General features: G+C 39.8%; 2 protein-coding genes and 1 pseudogene across 2 annotated transcripts in view; 1 reads left to right on the top strand and 2 right to left on the bottom strand.

Annotated features, from left to right (window-relative positions):
• Positions 1-19,456, bottom strand: part of LOC138030320 (protein zer-1 homolog) — a 48,031-nt gene extending 28,575 nt beyond the window's left edge. The window contains exons 1-11 of the mRNA XM_068878241.1: positions 18,670-19,456; positions 16,883-17,109; positions 14,711-14,832; positions 9,261-9,407; positions 8,562-8,620; positions 7,665-7,739; positions 5,656-5,710; positions 5,429-5,482; positions 4,982-5,092; positions 4,004-4,054; positions 1,604-1,645 (exon numbers count right to left, since the gene is read on the bottom strand). Of these exons, the coding sequence (XP_068734342.1) occupies positions 1,604-1,645; positions 4,004-4,054; positions 4,982-5,092; positions 5,429-5,482; positions 5,656-5,710; positions 7,665-7,739; positions 8,562-8,620; positions 9,261-9,407; positions 14,711-14,832; positions 16,883-17,109; positions 18,670-19,313 (1,587 nt within the window). The 5' untranslated portion in view covers positions 19,314-19,456. The remainder of the gene's footprint in view (positions 1-1,603; positions 1,646-4,003; positions 4,055-4,981; positions 5,093-5,428; positions 5,483-5,655; positions 5,711-7,664; positions 7,740-8,561; positions 8,621-9,260; positions 9,408-14,710; positions 14,833-16,882; positions 17,110-18,669) is intronic.
• LOC138031598 (uncharacterized) lies at positions 9,918-14,174 on the top strand (annotated as a pseudogene).
• Positions 19,457-21,533: 2,077 nt separating the features above from the next.
• The window catches only part of LOC138030295 (uncharacterized), a 2,346-nt gene continuing 1,379 nt past the window's right edge, over positions 21,534-22,500 (bottom strand). Inside the window, exon 1 of the mRNA XM_068878203.1 lies at positions 21,534-22,500. This exon is cut by the window's right edge and continues 1,379 nt beyond it. Within this exon, the coding sequence (XP_068734304.1) occupies positions 22,252-22,500 (249 nt within the window). The 3' untranslated portion in view covers positions 21,534-22,251.

Raw genomic sequence — 22,500 nt, 5'->3', positions numbered from 1 at the left:
TGCTCTGATGAAGGGCTAACGCTTGAAATGTCAGCCTTCAAATTTCTTTACGGTGATCACTTTAATACCTTATCAACTCACTTGATACATGTAAACTCATTCCTGAGTGACAATAATAGCACTGTATTGGTATACAGCATTAGACCTGTATTGGTACTGCTACGGAAGAGCCCTTAAAGATGCCCATTATTGTCTGGAGTTAAAGAAATTTATAAGTGATACAGTAGGTAAGTTAAAACATCGCATTTTTTCAAATTCAGAATAGTCATGGACACTAAATGCTAACAAGAGAAACAATAAATATTCTTTGCAAAGGCATTGAGCTAAACGTACAGTAGATGTGTTTGACGAGATCAGCTGAGTGTATGTTAATTATTACTACATCGATCATTACGATCGTTATCATTTAAATCATCACCATTATTGTAATGATAAATTATCATTATTTTTATCATTGTTGTCATTGTTGTTATTATTTTTATTATGTTTATTTCAAGTTCAGAAAATCCTTTTACAATTAAGAAAATTGCGGACATAGCTTATGCAATTATCTATGTAACTTAAAGATGCCTTCCTCCCGCATAATGCCGTTTGCCAAGTGGTTTACAATTTTAGTTTGTTCAAAACAAGAATTAAGAGGGAAGAGCATTAGCTTACAAAATCTGGTACCGTAGCTATTTTCACAACATATATTTATTGCTCTAGTTAGTCCCCACAAAATTTTCCTCATTATTGTTTCGTTTTCCCATAAAACCATTTTTTGCATCTCTCGAGTGATCATAACAATCATTTCTTCTTCCTTGAACAGTTCACTTAAATCTTCTCTTAGTTTCTTAATGCCGCCCCCTAAACATCCAATCACAGTGGGAACAACTTTCACCATATATTGTGATCTCCTCTCATGTATCTCAAAGCACAATTGTTGGTATTTTCTTATCTTCTCTGCCTTTTTTTCAGTCTTGTTTGCTTCCATCGGGCATGCCATATCAATCGTATATCCTTTTTGTCTCCTGGTCGTCCCGTGTTACAGTGTTACTGTAAATCTGGTCTTCTTGCTATGCACTTAGATCATTTTGTGTTCCCATTCCCAACTTAATAGTTTCCCATCTTTTTCAATTACTTTTCCTTTGTCCCATTTCTCATTCCACCTTCTGGAAGAATCCCACTGTTGATCTCCCATTGAACTGCCAGCACGGCCTTAGAGCATTGTCATGCCATCTCATATATTCTGTTGCTGCAATTTTCTGACAACTGGCAAGTAAATGTTGTACAGTCCTGTTCCATCATTCCCCTTATCCTTTTCCACACATGTCTATGTCTCCCCATTTGTTTTTGCAAGTTAAGGGAAGCAGCTGTTCTTTTGTGTAAGTATTGCACTTCAACCATTTGTGATCTTCATCTGTGTAGCCTGTTGGTATTTCACTTTGCAATTTCTTTTCTTTAAAGTCCTCCTTTTCTTCTTCTTCTTCTTCTTCTTCTTATTATTATTATTAATATTATTATTATTATCATTATCATTATCATTATCATTATCACTATGGTGATGTGACAAGAACAATACTGAAAGATAAAACTGTTTTAATTACAAACAGTGTGTATTTACCGGATTACGACCCATCTTGTGCTGCATTATCTTGAGGATTTTCTAGAAATCAAAACTATTGTTATTAATGAATTTAACTTAACTACTGGTAGATCATTAAATGGGTGGGCCTCAAGAAGATGAGCTGAAAAGTGTGGAAGAGTTACAAGTTACTCCATCTCTTAAGCTCTATCACTGATCCTCATCATATTTTTTTAACAGGAGATTGTCAATTCTATGGCTGAGTGGAAAGCTGTGATTGATCACCGAACTACGAAGCTGGGGGTCATGGTTTCCAATCTTGGCCAACTGAAAAACCATGATTTCCAGTATTAGGGTTGTCAGCAGGTTTTGTAGCAGATGGTTGTGTTTGAATAGTAGGAGGTCAAAATGAGGAAAATATGACCACTTAGTAACAATTTCCATTTGAGAAGTTGAGAAGTTGAGAAGCTGGCCAAGACAACAAAGTAACCCCGTTGCAGCTACATGCTTTTGACAACCCTATTCATAAGGCTTTTAGCCAATCGGAGTGCCACATTTTGGGAAATGCCTGAGTTAGTTCAAAAACTGATTAAAACAATGATCAAGACACTTGAAACTAAAATGAAACTTTATGCAAATAAACCTTTAGAAAAAACAAAAACAACTAAATAAACCACCCGAACACAATGCATTCTAAATTTACCGAATATTCAACATAGAACTTTCCCAGTACCTTTTATCATTGGCATCCAGAGAATTAAAACGAATTTGGACACCCAATAGTTCAGCGAAAGAGCATTCCTTTCAGCAATGTCTGCACTCAAGGCTTGAACCTTGTTTAGTTCATAGTCTTTGAAAAGTCCACCACAATCTACCTCTCTTAACCTCAGCCATTCCACAAAAATGTTAACAGCCCAATTATTTTATTTTTAAATACCGGTAGTTTTTGTAACAGCCTTGTTAACCAAAACACTTTCTTGGCAAGACGATTTTGGCAGGCGGAAACAACATGATTCATGACCTATATGTAAATTTATTCAAAAGTTCTACCTTTTAATTAAAGTCACCCAAATATTGAATATTCATTTCCTTTACGAATTACTATCACTTGTCTGATAAAACAAAAGATCGTCACATTTTGCTCATACTTAGTAAAAAAGGGTTGAGAAGTCATGTCAAAAACTTGTGCTTCGCGCTTCATCAGGGGTTCATAACACACACCTCCAACCAATAAAAGCACTCTACCCATGGCTTTCATGTTTCTTGGTATTTGGAACCCCTGATGGGTAATTGTGAAGAAGAGCTCCCCAAAAATCCTGTCGGCCGACAGTTGACCGACAGCTTACCGACAGTCTACCGACAGCTAACCAACAGGTTACCGATCGGTTAAGAAAAAAGAAAAATTGTGGTAAAAACGAGCAGTTAACGTGACATTCCGTAATGGTGATGTATGTCTCGACAGACTTCACCTACTTACCGATCAACTGTTATCAGTTGTTATCAGATGCATATAGGATATATCACTTGCGTAATTTACAACACACCAGACAATCTAAGAATCGCATTGGAAGATAATTTAATTGAAAACTGCTAAAAACTCTGAAAACCGTAAGCTACGTATCAATACATAGTTAGTAGAGGAGACAAACACTTTCCTTCAAATCGCCCTACAATGCAACGCGGCCTCTTATGTTATGTCATGTATGTATGAATGATGTTTACAATGTGGGCAAGTATCGCTAGCCAACGCTAAAACAGTGGACAAAAGCCATATTAGTAGTATAAGCTTAAGTGCTGCTCAAGGTATCGTTATGAACTGCCTTTAGCTCTTTTCGCGTAGTTTAGAAGCAATAGACAAGTAAATGCTTACGATCATTTTAGTTTGTCCCGCCGACAGGTTACCGACACGTTACCGACAGGTTGCCAACAGGTCACCGACTGTCGGCCGACTGTTGGCCGACAGTCGGCCAACACTTTGGCCTCAAACATAACACAAACTGTAGACCGACAGTTGGGCAACAGTCGGCCGACTGTTGGCCGACAGTCGGCCGACTGTTGCCCAACTGTCGGCCAACAGTCGGCCGACAGGCGGCCGACAGGCGGCCGACAGTTGGGCAACAGTCGGCCGACTGTCGGCCGACAGTTGACCGACAGTCGGCCGACAGGTTTTTTGGGGAGCTCTTCTTCACAATTACCCCCTGATGAAACACTTGCACTCGTTTTTGATATATTACTTAATACCTTGTTCAGCTGAATTAGTCACACCCTTGGGAAGTACAGTGAAGTCAGTAAAGTGAGGCCTGTGTCAAGAACTAATTGAATAAAAGCTTTGTTCTTCTCTGCAGAACAAAGTATCTTTTTTCATGTCCTACATGTAAATAAACTTCAACAAGAATGACAATCTTTTGGCCTTTGTGACCATGACACGATTCTTGTTACCTCAACTCCTTGCAGATCTCTGCCCACAACAATTTTCTGAGAGTCTTGCACCTACAAGAGAACGATTCTTAAGTCACAAAAAAAACATGAAGAATGACTGAAGTTTGTATGAATAAAGAAGGAAAATCAGAGGGATTTCAGGTGCTGTATGAATGACTTAATAACAAGTTTCAATAAAAGTTGCTCAGCTACTCAACAGTGGTGATCGATTTTTTCCAATTTTCAATTCATTCTGTTCCACAATTCAAAGATACCGGTATGAAACTTTACATATTCTGGAAATCATTTCGTCCAACTTGTAAGGGATAAACATGAACATGCATTGACCAACTCCCAATGGGCTTGATAGCTCAGTTGGTAGAGCAAGTGCAGTGCTCATGATCATGAGCTCAAATCTCGTTCAAGTATGAATTTTATGGTGCTTCTTCTCACTCAAGAACTGCGGCAATCTTTCAAACTTTCATTTCAATAACTCCAATGAGACTTTTCTCAAGTTTCGACTTTTTCCACAATCATGACAACTACAAAAGGGCACATAATTATCATCTCCTCCTGCTACCCGACCAAGAACAATGTTGTTTGTGAAGAATCTCAATGGACAGGGTTATCCCTGGGGATTCAAGAGTAGAAGATTAATGTGGTGTAAATAAATTGTTTACATGGAGAGGAATGTGTCAATGATTTTGTCCAGGATTGTGGACTTATCAGCATTTATCATAACCGCTTGCTCATTTCTTTACTTCCTGGATAAAAGAGTAAACTACAGGAGACTTAAATGAAAATTTAATACTCTAGTATCATAAGTCACTTATGACACAGTGGCAGAGCATTGGAGATTGTTGGCAGGAAGTCATAGGTTCAACTTTTGTTCTAGCACTCAGTATTCCAGGTACAAAAACTCTCTTTTCGCATTGACAGGGCTGAAAAAACCATCTGTTTGCAACAATAAAATGGTATGAATTAAAGCTCTGATCTCACCTGGCACACCAACAGATTACACAATCCAATGGCAATCCTTTGAATGAGATCTTCTTTGTGTTCAATAGCAGCTTTCAACAACAGCTCAACAACTCTTTTATAGTCACAAATCTGTAAGGCATATCGATAAGGTAAGAAACTTAAAGGCAGGTACTACAGTGTACTGTCAATAATATCTTTCAGCCAGCAACCCAACATTGCCACCAGTAAATATCACTCTCATAAAACAACACCAGAATACATTGCTTCAAAAGGTCTTAATAGCAGTAAACTACTTAAACTTTAAAAAAGACAACACTTTTAAGTTTTAAAGACATGTTTCAACAGAACCAATTCACTTTCACAATGTAACTGATCATCTAACAGTACATGTACTTGTAAATGTTGGTTCTGTCTTCAAAATTTTAAGTGTCATCTTCTTCTTCAAAATAATGATATACTGTTTACCATTTCATTGGGAATTCGGAAGTTGCACAGTGTTAGGCAGCAATTTTTCTGTAACTGAAGTGAAAAAAGGGAATAAGATGGCAAAATACTAAAAAAACAGGAAAAACTAAAATTTTAGAAAAGTTCAACAAGTGGAAAATAACTATAAAAATTATCTCCCATTTTTATTCATTACACTTAATCTTCCTTACAAAAAGAAGTCTCCCAAAGTTAGTGTCCCTGTGTACCTGTGGTTCTGATAGATGTTTTTCCATAGCAACAAGAGTGGCTTCAATAACACGTCTGAAAAAGACAAGGAAACAGTTAGCACTCAAAATTATAGTATTGCCCAAGTGACAAAACAGTGAATAAAGAGCTCAGTTATGAAAGTTTAACTTAATTTCACATGAACAAAGTGCATGAAACAGATGCAGAAAGCAGGAGAAATAAAGCTCATCCACAGCCACTTCCTCTTTTTCTTCTTTATGCAATTAATTAAAAGTACAAAATAATTTAAACATGTAAAAGGTTCACATCAAAGCCAGTAAGTGTGGTGTGGTCTTCAATGTATGTTTGCGTATCCTCTAAAGTAATAGTAACGTGCATATGTCCATAAACTTACTTAATAGCTTCAAAATAAGGTGGCAATCTGTACGGATGTTACATGTAACATGGCAAGCCTGGAGTGGGCCGATGTAAATCCCACCCAATGTAAATCCCACACAAATCTCAAGATTTTACTTGCGAGATTTCACTTATACTTGTAACCTAGCCAGAGTGTCTCCTTGTATGCTAGACAGTGTTTAAGAGCAAATTGAATTCCCTTATTCAAAATGAATGACAGATAGCACTCAGTAGTAATTGTCTGACCACTTTCTTGAATAAATGGAAACCTTTTCTCTGCTAAATTCAATGCTTGTACTCGCTATAAGCCTCTAACCACCCTTTCGAGTTTCTTTCCAAACAATAGTTTCTTTTCAGTGAAATAATTCACCTACCACTCCTGTATCATTAATATTTTGTGTCTTATATTATATAAAAAATAAGTAATGTTTAAAAAACAAGCAGCAGTGTTTTATCGGGGTTTAAAAACACGAGGCAATTAGCTGATTTACGCCTCGTGTTTTCAGACCCGATAAAACATGTGCTGCGAGTTTTTTGAACGGCTTCAAAAATATTCCACAAAGAGCGTGTCCCTCTGGACTCAAGACAATGGTTCAAATCGAAAGAGGTGAATATTAGCATACAAGAAAAACAAGCTATGCCTTATTAGTATTCCTTGTATAAAGAATACTAACAAGGAGTGTTTTATCAGGATATAAAGTTCATACCCGTGACGTTTTATCAGTGTTTTGATTGGCTGTTAGGCTCATGAATTATTAATGAGTTTTTGAAGATAAAAGAAAAGAAATTAATTTTAATTTTGTAAATAGTAAAATGAATGTCTGGTGGGTTAATAATAATAATTGGTGTAAATACACAGGTGATTATACAAAATCGCGCGCTCTCATTGGCTCGCTATCTCGGATTATCAGCCGATAATCACCTCGACGGACAAAATGGCTGCCAGTACTTGTTTTGCCACTGTAAGTGAAGATGATTTCGCGTTGAAATGTTTTTTTTTTTTTCTCTTTTTTGAAATAATCACCTGTGTATTTATACTAAAACAATTATTCGCCTCAGGCTCAGTGATTATCAGTGTATATTCACCGAGACGAAGTCGCGGTGAATATTCACCGATAATCACTTCGCCTTCGGCGAATAATTGTTAATAATAAGGACAAAAACAATCTAATTAGACAATGCCAGAAATGGGTAATCTCACAGAACTGCAAGATCGTGAAAGCAGTCTATTCATTCATTGAAACTGACTTTCCATACATTAGAGACACTGTCCATCTTACCGGTAAGTCAAGAATATTACTTTGAATTGTAAATTCCACATATTCTTTGTAAAATCTGAACTACTGAAAGTTTAGGAGAAATGAAATAATAATAAAAATAAACATTATTATTATTATTTGCATTCTGCGCATCTCAAAACTTATTACCAAGTGGTCATATTTCTATAATTTGAGATACAAAAACCTAGTAAGGTTCAAATTTGAACTGTATAATGGGCTCAAAAATAAGACATCAAATGCAATGGAAACTCACTTTTAAAATATATTAAGGTGCAATAAAAACCACCATTAAACACAAATTAATTAATTTTGCGCAAAATGCATGATTGGCGAACCTCATGACAAGGCAATACCTTTTTAATATCATGGAGAGTCTCCAGTTTGGGTTATCATGTTCATCGTCTCTTGACAAATGATACAATGATGCACTGAAAAAAAAATCTCATTATCTTGTTTGAGTTCATAAAACAGAGTACAATTAAAAATGCTTAAATCAATTACCCATGTAACCCTTTTGGCCTCTAAGGGGATCCCTTTTGATGAGTAAAATCTTCTGGCATTAGACAGAGTAAAATCTAAACATGGCCCTTTCAGGAGGCAATTTATAGATCAGAGCAGTGTCATGTATTTTATAAATGGCGACGTAAAAATATAGTTATAGTTGCATTTTCCAAGAACCTTGCAAGAGCCAAGAAAGTATGTTTGTTACTCATAGCCAAGGATGGAGAGTGTAGAAAATAGACTGAAATTTAAAAGATTGGCCAACTCTTTGAAATTTGAACAACAATCACCTTAAATTCAATACCAACAGCTCTTAATAATTCTAAAATTAATTTGACATCTTCTCCTTGGGCGAGGAATGTGGTGTGAGGTAAAACACTTAAGCTTGTCTTAAAGCCAGATTGGACGACTACAATAAACAGTTCCCCTTTACCTAAGAGGCTTACTTTTGCAGTAAAAGATATTGAGCCTTTTGTCTAAGCCAAATTCATTTGCATACAATCACAAAATTCAGAGGGTGTGGTGCCCTAATATACAGTCACAATGAACATCATGTGAAAGTGTCAACTGAGGTCATCTAGGAAAACAAAGGTCACAATCTGCACTTCAAAGATGCACTTCCAAAAATAACAAATGTACAAGATGAAACATTTTCATGACATTTGCTTCAACAGCCATTTATCAAAATATCTATTACTATATAATTTATTCAATGTAAAAACAACTGATGCCACTTGTGTAATTTTCACCTTCCTGCCAGCTGAATTTTCTTATCTGAAGGGTGATTTTCCATAGCAGTCAGTACAAGCTGTAAGAAGATTAAAGGTGTACCTACTGCAGTGCATTCATTTACTGTTAGAAACTGGCAATACATGTATAATTTACCAGTACTTTTGACAGTAAATTCACAATACTCAAAATACTAAATTGAAATACGATCCAACTGCATCTTACTTCTGCGGCAGGTATTACTTAGTGATTTATTTAACACTGCCGCAGTGCCCTAATCAAATGTCAATCAAGATTATGGAAAACAAAAAAGGAATTGTCAACAGGTACCATAGCTACACTCATATGAAACAATAATATCATAACCCATGGCAAGAACGCTTCCACACTTTAAATCTACCACCAAAATACCTTTTTTATTCAAATTAACAATTGAGTTCACTATCACGGCAACTACACAAAAAAATCAAACTTTTGCTGGGAGTTTGTCATAAGCTTTGCATTATGAGTCAAAGTGCTTGCATGGCATGGCGAAAATAATGAAATTAAACTGAATTAAAGGCAACCTTTAATTTTTTGTCTTTAAGCAACTGAATACAAAAATCTACATACTATCACAAGGAGCGGGGCATGGAATTACCAGTGCACATTATCAATAAACTGCGAGAGCTTTTCTCTGTTGTGTGACAGACAGACAGGTGAAAGTAAACTAAACTTACATCACAAATCAGTGGTACGTCCAGGTCTGGATCTCTTTCTCTGGTGATGTGAAACACAACTTGCAATGCATGAATAAGAAAACTGGGCCTGTTGTTATACAGCTTCATTGATACCATAATCTGTGTTAGGTTTGCATCTCCAGATACCTATGATAGTGAACCCAACATTTTGATTAATAACACTTTCACTTCAAAGACATTTTGTATGTGCATTGGTCGCTTATCTCTGACCTGTACTGTAACTGTTGGTCAGCGGCTACTCGCACGATCATACGTAGGGGAACGTGGATATAGAGCCGCCATATTGTATGTATTACTACGAATAAAGGAAGTTCTGTTACTAATACCGGCTCCCAGACTTGGTGTCAGAAGTGGGGAAACACGATGGCGAACCTTAATAGACCGGAGCTCAAACCTGTGGGAAATGTGAGCGAAAATTTCAAAAACTTCGAGTTACGATTCAACGATTACTGCGTACAAGCCAATTACCGCGACCTCGCTAAAGATCCTGTTGCAGAATGAGCCGCTCATTACAAGAGTCCTCTACTAGAAATTTCAGCGTTACGATCTGCACTTCCAGATGAAGCTTTGTCCGTGGTCAGATACACAATCGAACCTCAAATGCCAGACGGAGATAAAAAGAAACCCTGGATTTGGATGGATAAACTACGAGTCCATTACACAGGCAGCACAGGAAGTTCACTCCTGACTGATCGATACAAGTTTTGGACCTCTTCACAAGGTCTTCACGAGTCCATTCAAGAGTGGGAAGTTAAGGTGAGACACGCTGGCAGCCTATGTGGCTATGGTGATCTTAGTGATGAACTTTGTAGAGACAAATTTATATTTGGGTTGAGTGAGGATAACATACGTACGGAGTTGCTTAAAACACATAATTATAAAACCTGACAACTCTGAGAAGTCCCTGTCCGATGTAGTCGCCGAAGCGAGAGCTATTGAGTCCGCCAAGCAGACAAACAAGTTAATTGCAGATTCGTCCAAAGGAATCGACGAACATGGACGGGCCTTAGACACAGTCAGATGAAACTTCGCAGGGAGCCTGGTACCTGTTTTTGGTGTGGAGATTGGCGTGGTCCACATCCATGGAAATTATGTCCAGCTAATGGAAAGACCTGCACCAGCTGTGGTGGAAATGACCATTTTGACCGTGTCTGCCTAGAAAACCGCAAACTTCCAAGCCCCAGTATCAGACCCACTTGGAGACCACAAGGCAGGGGCCTTCAGGGCAGCCAGAAACGTGACCCACGTACAAACTTCCGACCAAGAGACCTGCATTACACTGAGATGTATGCCACAGCAGAGGACCACGCATCCTCCTATGACCAAGATCACGACTATATATACTCTTTGGGCACACAAGTTCACAGCATTGCATCCGTCGAGAAGTCAAAACGATATTTCACAAACCTATCACTTTCAGCGACGGGCCGGACCTTCAAGCAATTAAAGTTCCAAATAGACACTGCAGCAACCTGCAACACCATCGCTGCCAGCACCCTGCGCTCTTTCTTCCCAGACAGCAAAGTAAAGCACTCCCCCTACCGCCTACACCCCTATGGAAACTCCAAGCCACTTCATCCTGTTGGTCAGGTGGAACTCTTGTGCGAAAAGAACAACAAGTTTGACACCCTTATCTTTCAAGTCCTGCCAGACTCCTGCATTGGCATCAAGCCAGCACTTCTGTCTGGCAGTGACAGCGAAAAACTGGGCATAATTAGAGTGCACGCGGACGAGACTCATTCCCTTCACTCATCAGCAGACCACAATGCGAGTACCAAACACTATGACCTTCCTGGCACACAACAGCATACAGTACCATGCGAAAACCAGGTGAACCCTACGGCATGCAACCATCTCCAACAACTCCACGAGACCACAGCCAGCCCGTGCAATCCACCACCATCACCTTCGGCTCCAATTACTATTCCTTCAAACCGCCGACTTCCCCCGCCAGGCCAGCTGCAACTTCAGGACATCACACGCCAGTATGCTGACACATTCGAAGGCCTTGGCCGGCTTGGTCCACCTGTCCACTTTCAGATTGATGACAGTGTCCAGCCCGTTCAGATGCCCGTCCATCAAATACCGGTAGCGAAAAGAGCAAAAGAGAAAGAAGCCTTAGATCGTTATGTGCAGGCAGGCGTCTTGGTCAAAGTACATGAACCAACCCCATGGTGTTCGAATGAATTAATAAGAGAGACACCCAAAAAATTCCGCGTATGCATCGATCCAAGCCAGACGGTAAATAAGGCCATCCAGCGTCCGAAACATCAAATGCCCACGCTAAATGAACAGCTTCATAAGCTTAGTGCAGCCAAGTGCTTCTCTCTTGTGGACGTTAAAGAAGGCTTCCTCCACATTCCCCTAGATGAGGAATCCTCATGGATGACAACCATGCATACCTCGTACGGCAAATAAAGGTGGCTCCGTCTCCCATTTGGTATTACTAGTGCACCAGACGAGTTTCAAATGAGGTTGACATCTGCATTGGAAGGCCTGGATGGGATAATATGTATAGCCGATGACATCCTTGTGTATGGGGAGGGCAACACCTTCGAGGAAGCCCAGGCAGACCATGACCGAAGATTCATCGCCTTACTGGAACGTTGTAACCAAAAATCCATCAAGCTCAACGCGGGCAAACTGCGCTTTAAGCTTAAAGAGGTCAAGTTCATGGGCACAATTATCTCGGATAATGGTTTGAAACCTGACCCAGACAAAGTAGAGGCAATAACACAGATGGCCACACCGCAGAACAAACCAGCACTCCTTCGCTTCATAGGCATGGTTAACTATCTTTCGCCCTTCTGCCCCAACCTAAGCTCTGTGATTCAACCCTTACGCATGTTGACCCAGGACGCTGTACCATTTTCATGGTCCATGGCTCAAGAAAAAGCCTTCAACAAGGCCAAACAACTGATTTCGTCCGCCTCAGTCTTAGCCTATTATGATCTTCGGAAACCAGTTGTCCTCCAGACGGACGCCAGTGATAATGCTGTCGGCGGCGCCCTTTTACAGCCCAGGGATGACGGCAAACTACAACCAGTTGCCTTCACCTCGTCAAGCATGAATCCTACAGAACAGCGCTACTCTCAGATCGAGAAAGAGTGCCTAGCAATCTGCAACTGCTTCGAAAAGTTTGACCAGTGGCTGTATGGCAAGACTGACATTGCAGTCCACACGGATCACCAGCCATTAGAAACCATTATGAAGAAACCACTGAACAAGGCACCAGCCCGCCTACAACGAATGCTTATGAGATTACAGCGTTACCAGTTCACAATAACGTACAAGAGAGGACCGACTCTCTACCTAGCAGACACACTCTCTCGCGCAGCCCTCCCCCACCCCATCACAGCCCGAGTACGGGACTTTGATGTTTTCAGAATGGAGATGGAGTCCGATTACAACACACGGAATCCGAGACTAACGGAGATCACTGAAAACCAGCTACGTGAGGAAACTAGCAAAGACACCACACTGAACACCTTATACAACGTCATTGTCAAAGGGTGGCCAGCAGACAGAGCAAGCATCCCCGAGAATCTGCGGCCCTACTGGACTTATAGGGACGAACTGTCAGTGAAAAATGGCATCATTTACAAAAGCGCCCAAGTTATGGTACCTCACTCGATGCAAAAGGACATGCTTCGCAAGATCCACGCCAACCACTTTGGTGGGGAATCGAACATACGTATGGCACGTGAAGTCCTCTTTTGGTCCGGCATGCGAAAGTCCATCCAAGACATGTGTGATGCGTGTAGTACTTGCGCCCAGTATGGTCATTCTGCACCAAAAGAACCAATGAAATCCTTACCAATACTAACAGGTCCCTGGCAGATAATCAGTCAAGATCTCTGTGAGCTGGAAAAGCAAAGATACCTAGTGACTGTTTGCCATTTCTCTGACTGGATCGAGGTAGACAAGCTAGAAGATACCCTTTCCTCCACAGTCATTGACAAAACAAAAGCTCACTTCGCGAGATATGGTGTTCCGGCAATCTGCCACACCGATAACGGTCCACAGTTTATCAGTGAAGACTACAGAAAGTTCTCTGTCGAATATGGATTTAGGCATACCACATCATCCCCTTATCACCCTAAGGGTAACGGAAGAGCAGAGGCTGCCGTCAAAGTTGCAGAATCCATGTTAAAAAAGGCTGATGACTTCCACAGCGCCATGCTGATATACAGAAACACACCACCTCAAGGTCACACCTACTCACCAGCCCAGCGCATGCTGCTACGACGCACCAGAACCACACTCCCCACCACCGATCAACTCTTGAAACCCACCATGCTAAACTTTGAAATCGTTGAGGCGGAGATCTCCAAGAAAAGACGCGATAGCAAGACCTACTACGACAAATCAGCTAGTGTCGAACAAAGACCACTTGTCACTGGTACCTACGCTTACGCCAAACCACCTCCGCACCAGCGTGGGAAACCATGGATCTATGGAGAAGTGCTCACCCATGAAAACCCTCGGTCTTACACAATCCGCACTGCTCAAGGCCGCACGATTCGAAGGAACAGAGTCCACCTGAAGCCTGCTGCCGCGCCCTCCTGCTACCATCCCCGAGCAGCAGTCGAAGCAAGCACACCTCATACATCCGCTTCCCAGAAACTATCACTTGACCCTGCAGAGGAAACACAATCCTGTCCACGCCCTTCAGCTCACCCCCAGCCTACGCCTTTTGGGACACCCCTCCTTCAGACCCTAGTCAATTCACCAATCAAAGGCTCCGCACCAGTTGACCCCCAAGTCTCTGACGCACCCCCTCCGGAGACCCCACCACAGCCCCAGGAGCTGCCAGGATCACCAGTCAAGCAGACCCGGTCTGGACGGATAATTAAACCCCCCGAAAGACTGAAAGACTACGTCACAAACTAGACATCAGTTTTTTTTTATCTATCAGCCTTGTCTAAGAGTCTATGAATATACAAACACTTAATATGTAGCTCTCTCATCACCCTATTATGGACAATTGAGTATCGGATACCCGCTGTATTGGTTCCAGGCTTCGGGTTTTGGGTTATAGTTTGTTTTGCCTCCTCGTCTCTTTCTTTTGTTATTTTGTAAAGGGGGGAGATGTTGGTCAGCGGCTACTCGCACGATCATACGTAGGGGAACGTGGCTATAGAGCCGCCATATTGTATGTATTCCTACGAATAAAGGAAGTTCTGTTACTAATACCGGCTCCCAGACTTAACTAGTTTCCCACACTACAGAAGGCTCTTTGAGAGCTAAAGATGTCGTAAACCGTTGATGTAATTCTTGTAAACAACATAAACATATCCCACTTTAAAATGTGGAAAAAGCTAACCTTAACAACATAAAAATATCCCTATTTGTTAAACAAGCTTTTAATACTGGTTCTTTAACACACAAAGGTTCTTTGAAAAGGATTCAAACTGTACTGTACTTGCCTGGTTGGCAGGAATTTCAGGGTAACGGCACATGTCTGTCATGAACAAGCCCAGAAAACTGAGCTTCTGTTTGAGATACTGGTCAAACAGCTTTAGGTGCTCAAACTTGAACTTTGCATTGCCTAAAAGAAAATAGAAACTAATAAAACACTGCACAGTCAAAAACTTAAGTCTACATTATTAAATGACCAAATAAGAGCCACAATGATGTCCCAAACTAAAATGATTGGGAGTGGTTTCTTCTTATGGAAACATTTTCTTTTGATTATGTTAAAAGATTCAGCTGCTGATCACATCTTTATCTTGCTATGTAATATATATCAGGTTAATAGGCAACTCAAATAAGGCCTATTTCACATTTCTGTAAAGGTCAATCCGAATGTGACGAAGACACGCCAGAGGAGTTTTCTCATTAAGACGAGCTGTTTTATTCTGAAATAAAATACTTATTACAGCAAGCAACAGCTACATGGGTTAAATAAACAAATGATCAGTGAAACTACCACCAAAGCGAAATACAAAATTGTAAATGAATCTCAACATTTCTTACAGAGTATCGACGGTTACTGGAAATTATTCAAGGGTATAAAAGTCACTTTATAAAGGTTAAAAAAGTCGCTTTAGCTCGAAAGGAAGAATTGTGTAGTATCCTGGGGGTGATTTCACAAAGTTTGTGTGAAAAATGAAAAGACCCATATGCAAATGAAGGAGACTGCTGACACGAAGTAATGGTTGAGTGCAGGCCTCAACATCAGGCTTAGTGTATCAAAGGGTAAAATATTAAAATAATTTATTACTCCCTGTCGAGGATCCAATCCAAGTTCTCATCCTTGCAGGAGTTATTGATTAGATTTAACAAAAAAGAGAAACAAGAACCAATAAAGTCAACAGTTTTCCATTATATTAATTTGTATATGCACCAACGCCAGACGATTTTACTTGTCAATGAGGGACAGTCCAGGAGTCAATGGGTTAAGTTGTTATCTTTCCCTTTCCTTTCCAATTTCTGTCAGTGTTATATTTGCTTGACTTTCGTGGTGCCCAGGGCCACTTGGCTGATTTGCCATAGTTTGCCTTCCAAACGAGCAGATTCCAAAGAAACTTTGTGGCTGCACCCCACTCAATGGGGAGTGAAACACAAGAAATTTGGTTTTATTAAATGAGTTGAACTTGGCCTTACACATAGTAACACTGGTAAAGTTGGGACAATATACGTAGTCTTACATGAAGTATTTACCATGCAGTAAAACAAATACCAAAGTAACTTGACTTTGACCAATGACAGCAAATACAAACAGTGCCATGAACCAATCCGAATTTGTAGCAATAGCCCTTTCCACGGTTATTTTTTTTCATTTGCATTACAATGTAATCTAACGTGGATGCGAGGCAATTTCGGGTAAAAACTACAAAATAGCCCGAAATTGCCTCACATACATGCTAGATTGTATTGTAATGCAAATGAGAAAAACTAACCGTGAAAAGGGCTATCGTAAAATTCCAAAAATAAGCCCTGGGGCTTAATTTTTCAAAGGCCCTTTTCGTGGGGCTTATTTTTGGAAGGGCTTACATTCGGAGGGGCTTATCTACGGAGGGAAATTTGCGTTTCCAAATCAACTGGGCTAGCCTTATAGTTGGAAGTAAATTTAACATTTTTGCTTTGCTTTACTTTGTATTTGAGGGCAATTTTCCAAGTACAAGCTCCCTGGGGGCTTACATTTGGAGGGGCTTATGTACGGAGGGGCGTATTTTCTGGATTTTACGGTATTCCATTTAACTTGCTCAAAGCACGGGGAAATTGTGTGTGCAAGTCATGATTGGTTTTGGTTTCCCTTCCCATTGGTTGATAACCTGGCGCAAGATTTTTAAACCTAAGTGTAATTACTTTCGACAGTCATTTTAAAAATGCTCTTAAAGTAAATTAACCACCACTAGAAAGATTTGTGAGCTGACGTTTTGAGCATCAACCCTTCTTCAGAACAAAGGAGAGTCGCCTGCATCTAGGAATTGACTCCTGACAATGGAAGCTTCTTGATGTCTCAGGTACCTAACCTCCACTTTTGAAAAGCCATTGTCTATGCTGTGGTACAAATTTTTTCTTGATTTACCATGTGAATCAGAAACCGTCAACACTGATTTGAACCACAACATTTACACGTCTTGATAACTCACCTGAAAGGTCCAATGACTTTACATTGGGAAGAGAAGAAAGTAACTGCTCCAAGACTTGTGCATTGACAAGGGGCAAATCCCACAGTAAACCAAACCTAAAAGGATCATCTGGATCATCTTCTGATAAATCAAGATGTTGCAACTGTTTCAGTTGCTGCAATGTGCATATTGATTCCTCTGATGTGAACACTTTCTTGCAGTTGTACAAAGATAACCAGCAAAGTGTCCTAGAGAGGAAAAAGGTTGTGGTAAATAGTTTGGAAGAGAGGGGAAGGACCTTTACATGGACTGGGTTTAAATGTAAACATTGCTAGTAGTCCAGCACAATAGAGATAAAGGGCCGTTTAGCTCTATGGTGCGACTAAGGCTTGCAGCCTGACGGAATTAAACTGAAACGACTAAAATCAGTCTATTCAAAGATGTAAAAGATGTTAAGTTAACATAACTTCAAGCACAATGTCACATACTCCGAATGAGTTTCAAAGTGTCTGCTGCAGCTCCTTCAGTATACATAGCACCCTTGAAAAGTAGGTTTTGAGTTTATGTTACATTATTCATATCACTATGTTATTAACAAGTGTACCAAATTGTTACATAATAATCAGAATCACATAACCCATTCATCCTTGACTTTTATGCCACCTTTGGGATTCATCATACCCCCTTTTTAACCTATTGACTCCTGGGAGATGGGAGATTTAAGAGATTTTACTATGTCTAATTCCAGATGATTTTACTCATGAACTAGGGGCATCCTTGGACATCTGAGGGGTCAATGGGTTTACTCTGTTTAAAACAAATTCACTCCAGTACTTTATTCAAGGGAGGTAAAAAACAGAGGGTTTTACATGGCCGCCCGGATACAAAATTTCTCTTCGAGTGTTGAAAAAATATTTCACAAGTGAGAATAGTGAACAAGTGAAATATTTTTTCAACGCAAGAAGAGAAATTTCATAACTCCAAGTGGTCATGTTATGTTCTGTTTACTATATAAACATCATATGAAATACTAAACCATTTCACTTTAATGTTTTGTAGCCCTTACAAAGAACAATGGCACAATTTATTATGTAAGCATAGCAATAGTGATCTTTTCACATGTGAAGATAACATGTTATTTTCACATGTGAAGATATCATGTTTTCTTGCAAAAGACCACCTGGTATTTCATTGGCGTTTATATAATAAAGCGCATTATCACATGTTGAGGACAAACAAGGAGTTAACCTTTCCACCCTGGAAATGACCCCAACTGATGAGGGATAAAATCATCTGGAATTAGACAGAGTAAAATCTCCAAGTATCACTCTTAAGAGGGAAAGGGTTATAGGGGGTTGATATGATTGTCCAGATGATTTACATTACAAAGGGTGAAATAAGAGGAAATTAATATGATGGTAATCTTGGAGAAATATACTTTGGTTCTACTTTAGTAGTGCAACGTTTGTCTTAACTAGGGTTCACATTTTTGGGGTCCACTCAATTTTTCAGCAGTATTTTTATGCCAAAACTCTTCTGGTTTTATCTGGGACAAAAAAAACCCAAATATTTTTCCTTAGTGTACCTGTAAGAAGTCTTTGAACTTGAAGAATTGGAAACAAATTGAAAGGATATAAGTGACCTGATAATTCAATCGTAACTAAACGCAAAAAAATAGGCTGATCGTATTTTCTCTGCTTTTCAGCTTACATCTGTGCAGAGGTAACTGCAACTAGACATCCACAATGCTTAGTTGCCTATTATTAACTGCATAGTAGCTGTCAAGTAATAAACAAAAAACCATGTACCCCTTTATAGAGTCCAGAGGCTTGATAGTTTCCAGAGACGAACAATTCGATAAATCAAGAGTAGTTAGAGAGGTCATACTGGTTATGGGCTCAAGGGACCTAATGCTTGTTCCACTTAAAACCAGTCTTTTGAGATAAACAAGCGGTGCGAGGCTTTCAAATTCCCTTTGATCAATGGCAAACGTGCAGGTGATATCCAAGTTTCTGAGGTTTGTTAAATGTTGCAACCCCCTGTGCGAGCTCATTTGCCGACAATAAGCGATATTTAGGGACGTCAAAGTGTCTTTGCACTTGATCAAGGATTGGATAGATTTCTCCGACAGCGCCAAGCACCTCGAAACATCAACTTCTCGAAGTGGATGACAAGATATCATTTCTATCCCTGCATCCGTTATTGCAGAACAACTTAGATGAGCCCTGGTCATTCGGCTTGTGCGCACATCAGCGAAAAATGTAGCTAAAAATTCATCATCACAATTTCCCGTCTTTAACTTCCTACAGATGAGTGCTTCGCAAATATCTTCTGGAAGAAAAATGCCTATATGCTTTGGCAACTGCCATGATTCGAGGTACTCCAAAGAAGATTTCATGCATATTTCAAGCAGAGAGGAAACACTGCCATTTCCTAATTCGTCCTTCGTCATCTTTGAAAACAATACTGAGGTTTTTCTTTACACCAACAGCACCGTTATTTGTCCCCCAAATCACAGACAAATGAACGCAAAAGGTAGAAAATGAAGTATCTACGCATTGCTTTCCCTTTCAAAACACTGCCTCGTCACCAATCACTCGCGTCCAGTAAGGGAAGAATTACCCCCTGCGCAGAGAATACAGCCATGGAATTTAAATTTGAGCGCTTACCATTTGAATGGAATTTTCGGTAATTCCGGAGAGAATTCAAATGGAACGGTTCATCTCGGTGGAATGATGTCGGAAAAAAGGTAAAACCTTTCGAGGTATTCCCCCCCGGGGGGGAGGGGGGGGGGTGACTCCCATATGAAACAGACAGGGATGCTCATCGTCTCGCTTAGGAGTGTAAATTTTGGATTTTGGTCTCGCTTAGGGTGTTCCGGGCAAAGCGCCAATATTTTAAGCCGAAAAGAAACACAGAATTATGTGAAGAGAACCAGAAGTCAAATTTTCTTTTTAACTTGTTTTTAGGGGTCACAATTTCCTTAAGGAATGCCCAGATTAGTCTCCTTTAGGGGTCACAAAAAGCTTGAGCCATGCCCAGATGGTCTCCTTGAGGAGTTAAATTCAAAATTTCCGACGAACATCCCCATCTGTTCCATATGGGAGTCCCCCCCGGGGGTATTCGCCGGCCCTATTTCTCGCTTTGACCGGTGACCCTGCTTTGATAGAAACCTTGGTGCTTTTCTAATGGGAATGTAGACTAATTAGAATTACAGCAACATAATTTACATGATAAAAAAAACCAGTGAGAACTGTATTAACACAAGGTCACCAGCAGCCTTGCAGCCATTCATAGACTAGGTCACTGAGCCAACAACTAAAATAGCCTATTGTTGACTTGCTGTACACTACCTTTGCCGAGTTGGGCATGGAGTTCCCAGTGTTATGATCTGTCAACCATAGTTGGAAGGGAAAATGCTCAGAGATACTTTAGCAACACCCAAGGCTACATTGTAGGTACTCTAAAATGAGAGGTAATCATGACAGTGCTGCGCAAATAGTTTCTCAAAGCACTGAGTTTTGCGGGGTTTGGGAAGCTGTGTATGGTCACTTCATTTTTCTCTGAAAACGGGTATCATTTTGAAAGGGACCATGAGTGTGCAACCGTATTTATTAATTAAAAAAATCAATCAATGGCTCAGTTAACTTGGAAAATAGCATTTTTTGTGACATTAAATAGTCTGCTTGTAGAGGAGGTTAAGGACAGTGCCTACCAATTCAAAAGTATTTTTGCTCCAGTTTATGATAATTTAAGCAGGAAATGTAGATCTTAACAAGTGTTACTGAAATCGAAAAAGAAAATTGGCGCTAACCACACATTTTTCATAGCTAATTCATGAACATTAAATATTGTGTTTTAAAATACAAAGCCATGTATGGTGTTCTTTCTCAAACTGAAGCTTAACCCATTCACTCCTAAACCGGCCATACTTAGACTTTTACTCTAACACCAGACAATTTACTCGTTAATGGGGAACCCCCAGGAGTCAATGGGTTAATTATCTCTGAAAAATTAGTGGTTACCACCAATCTTTTTGGATACCAAGAGTACTTACTAAGATCTACTTTCTCTGCATAGTTTTAAACCGTGCAAAAATATTGCTGTACAGATGGTTTTCACTCACGTGACTTGGCGGCCATATTGGTGTACAAAACAATACAAAATGTATTCATGGAATATGTATAAAAATAGAGTTTGGTTCCCAAAGGAGAGAATGTCTATTGTTCTTGTATACCAACATGGCCGCTGTGACGTCACTTGAAAACGATCTATTAGTAAGCATCACCGATAGGAAACCAGAGTATTGTGAAATGCGCAGAACATGCCCACAATAACAATAGTACCGCGGTAGGCACCGGCCTTAAATGCTCCAAGGAAAAAAGGAAAGTGTTGAGATCTGAGATAGACAGTTAATAGACTTTACTCTGTCTAACGCCAGACAATTTTACTTGTCAATGAGGGGTGTCCTACGGCATTTGAGGTGTGAATGGGTTAAGGCAAATAACTCACTAACCAACCGTTTCCTTTTAGCACAATTAAAAAAGGAAAATCAGAGATATATATGGACCCTTTTAGCATGGTGTTGGTACAGTATGTGGTTTCAAGAAGAGGGGGGGGGGGGGGGGTGGGGGAGTCCACAACACCGGTAGAAATGGTAACAACAATCATAATCATACCAATAAATCTATAATTAGTTTCATTTTAAAAAATCTCATAAAATTACATTTTCATAATTCTTAACCACCTTTTAAAATGGGATGGATTTGACACCTGAACTTTTTGCTGCCATTACTAAAGAAGAAATTCTAATCAATGTGCAATCAAGTTAGTATTACCTCAAAACCAACAACTGCTTTCTACTTTGATAGTGGCGGGGGGGAGGGCAGCAAACACAGCTTAAATTATCAATATACATGTACAGCCATACTTGTCCTTACATCAACCTGGCCAAGGTTGCTTCAAGCATGGTTAGCGTTAACCATCATTAAACACCATAGGTTTGACAACTCTCAACCAACAGTTAGCGCTAACCAGGCTCTGAGCAACCAGCCCCAGGATGCTGCAGAAACATTGTTGGGGGTTTGTGGAGCATAAGAGCATTTGGGATGCTACTTCAATACAACAATTTGCTGAAGGGGCTAATTTTTTAAAAAACCAATAATAAAAACCAAATACTGTCTGTCACTGCTAAACTACAGCAACTGTCAGCAATTAGTATTGTTACCTTCTTTACATCAATGTAAAGCACATCGTGACATTCTCTATACCATTAAAAACAGAAACATTTAAAACTCTAGCCTTGAACTCGACTATTTCATTTCAAAAGTTTGTAAAACGCAGTGGATTACCATTATCTTGAACAATAATTTCTACTTATAATCCAAGATTTAAGAAGAAAATTTTGTGTTTTCATAATAATTAGTAATCATTTTGGTGATTTCTTCACTCAGCACCTTCCATTTCATCCCATGTTCCTTATCATCCACCTTATCAGGATGGAAAACAGCCAGGGCCTTGACAAGTAACTTCTTGTATTCTTTGGTGCCACGTTCTAGCGAGTCCCAAGCAGTCATCTCCTCATAACTTGGTTTTTCCCAAGTGGTGGATTTGGGGGGATAGCTACTGTAAACATGTTT

Source organism: Montipora capricornis, chromosome 2 (genome assembly GCF_036669925.1).
Source record: "Montipora capricornis isolate CH-2021 chromosome 2, ASM3666992v2, whole genome shotgun sequence".
Taxonomy (NCBI): domain Eukaryota; kingdom Metazoa; phylum Cnidaria; class Anthozoa; order Scleractinia; family Acroporidae; genus Montipora; species Montipora capricornis.
This window is presented reverse-complemented; position numbering and strand designations above follow the sequence as displayed.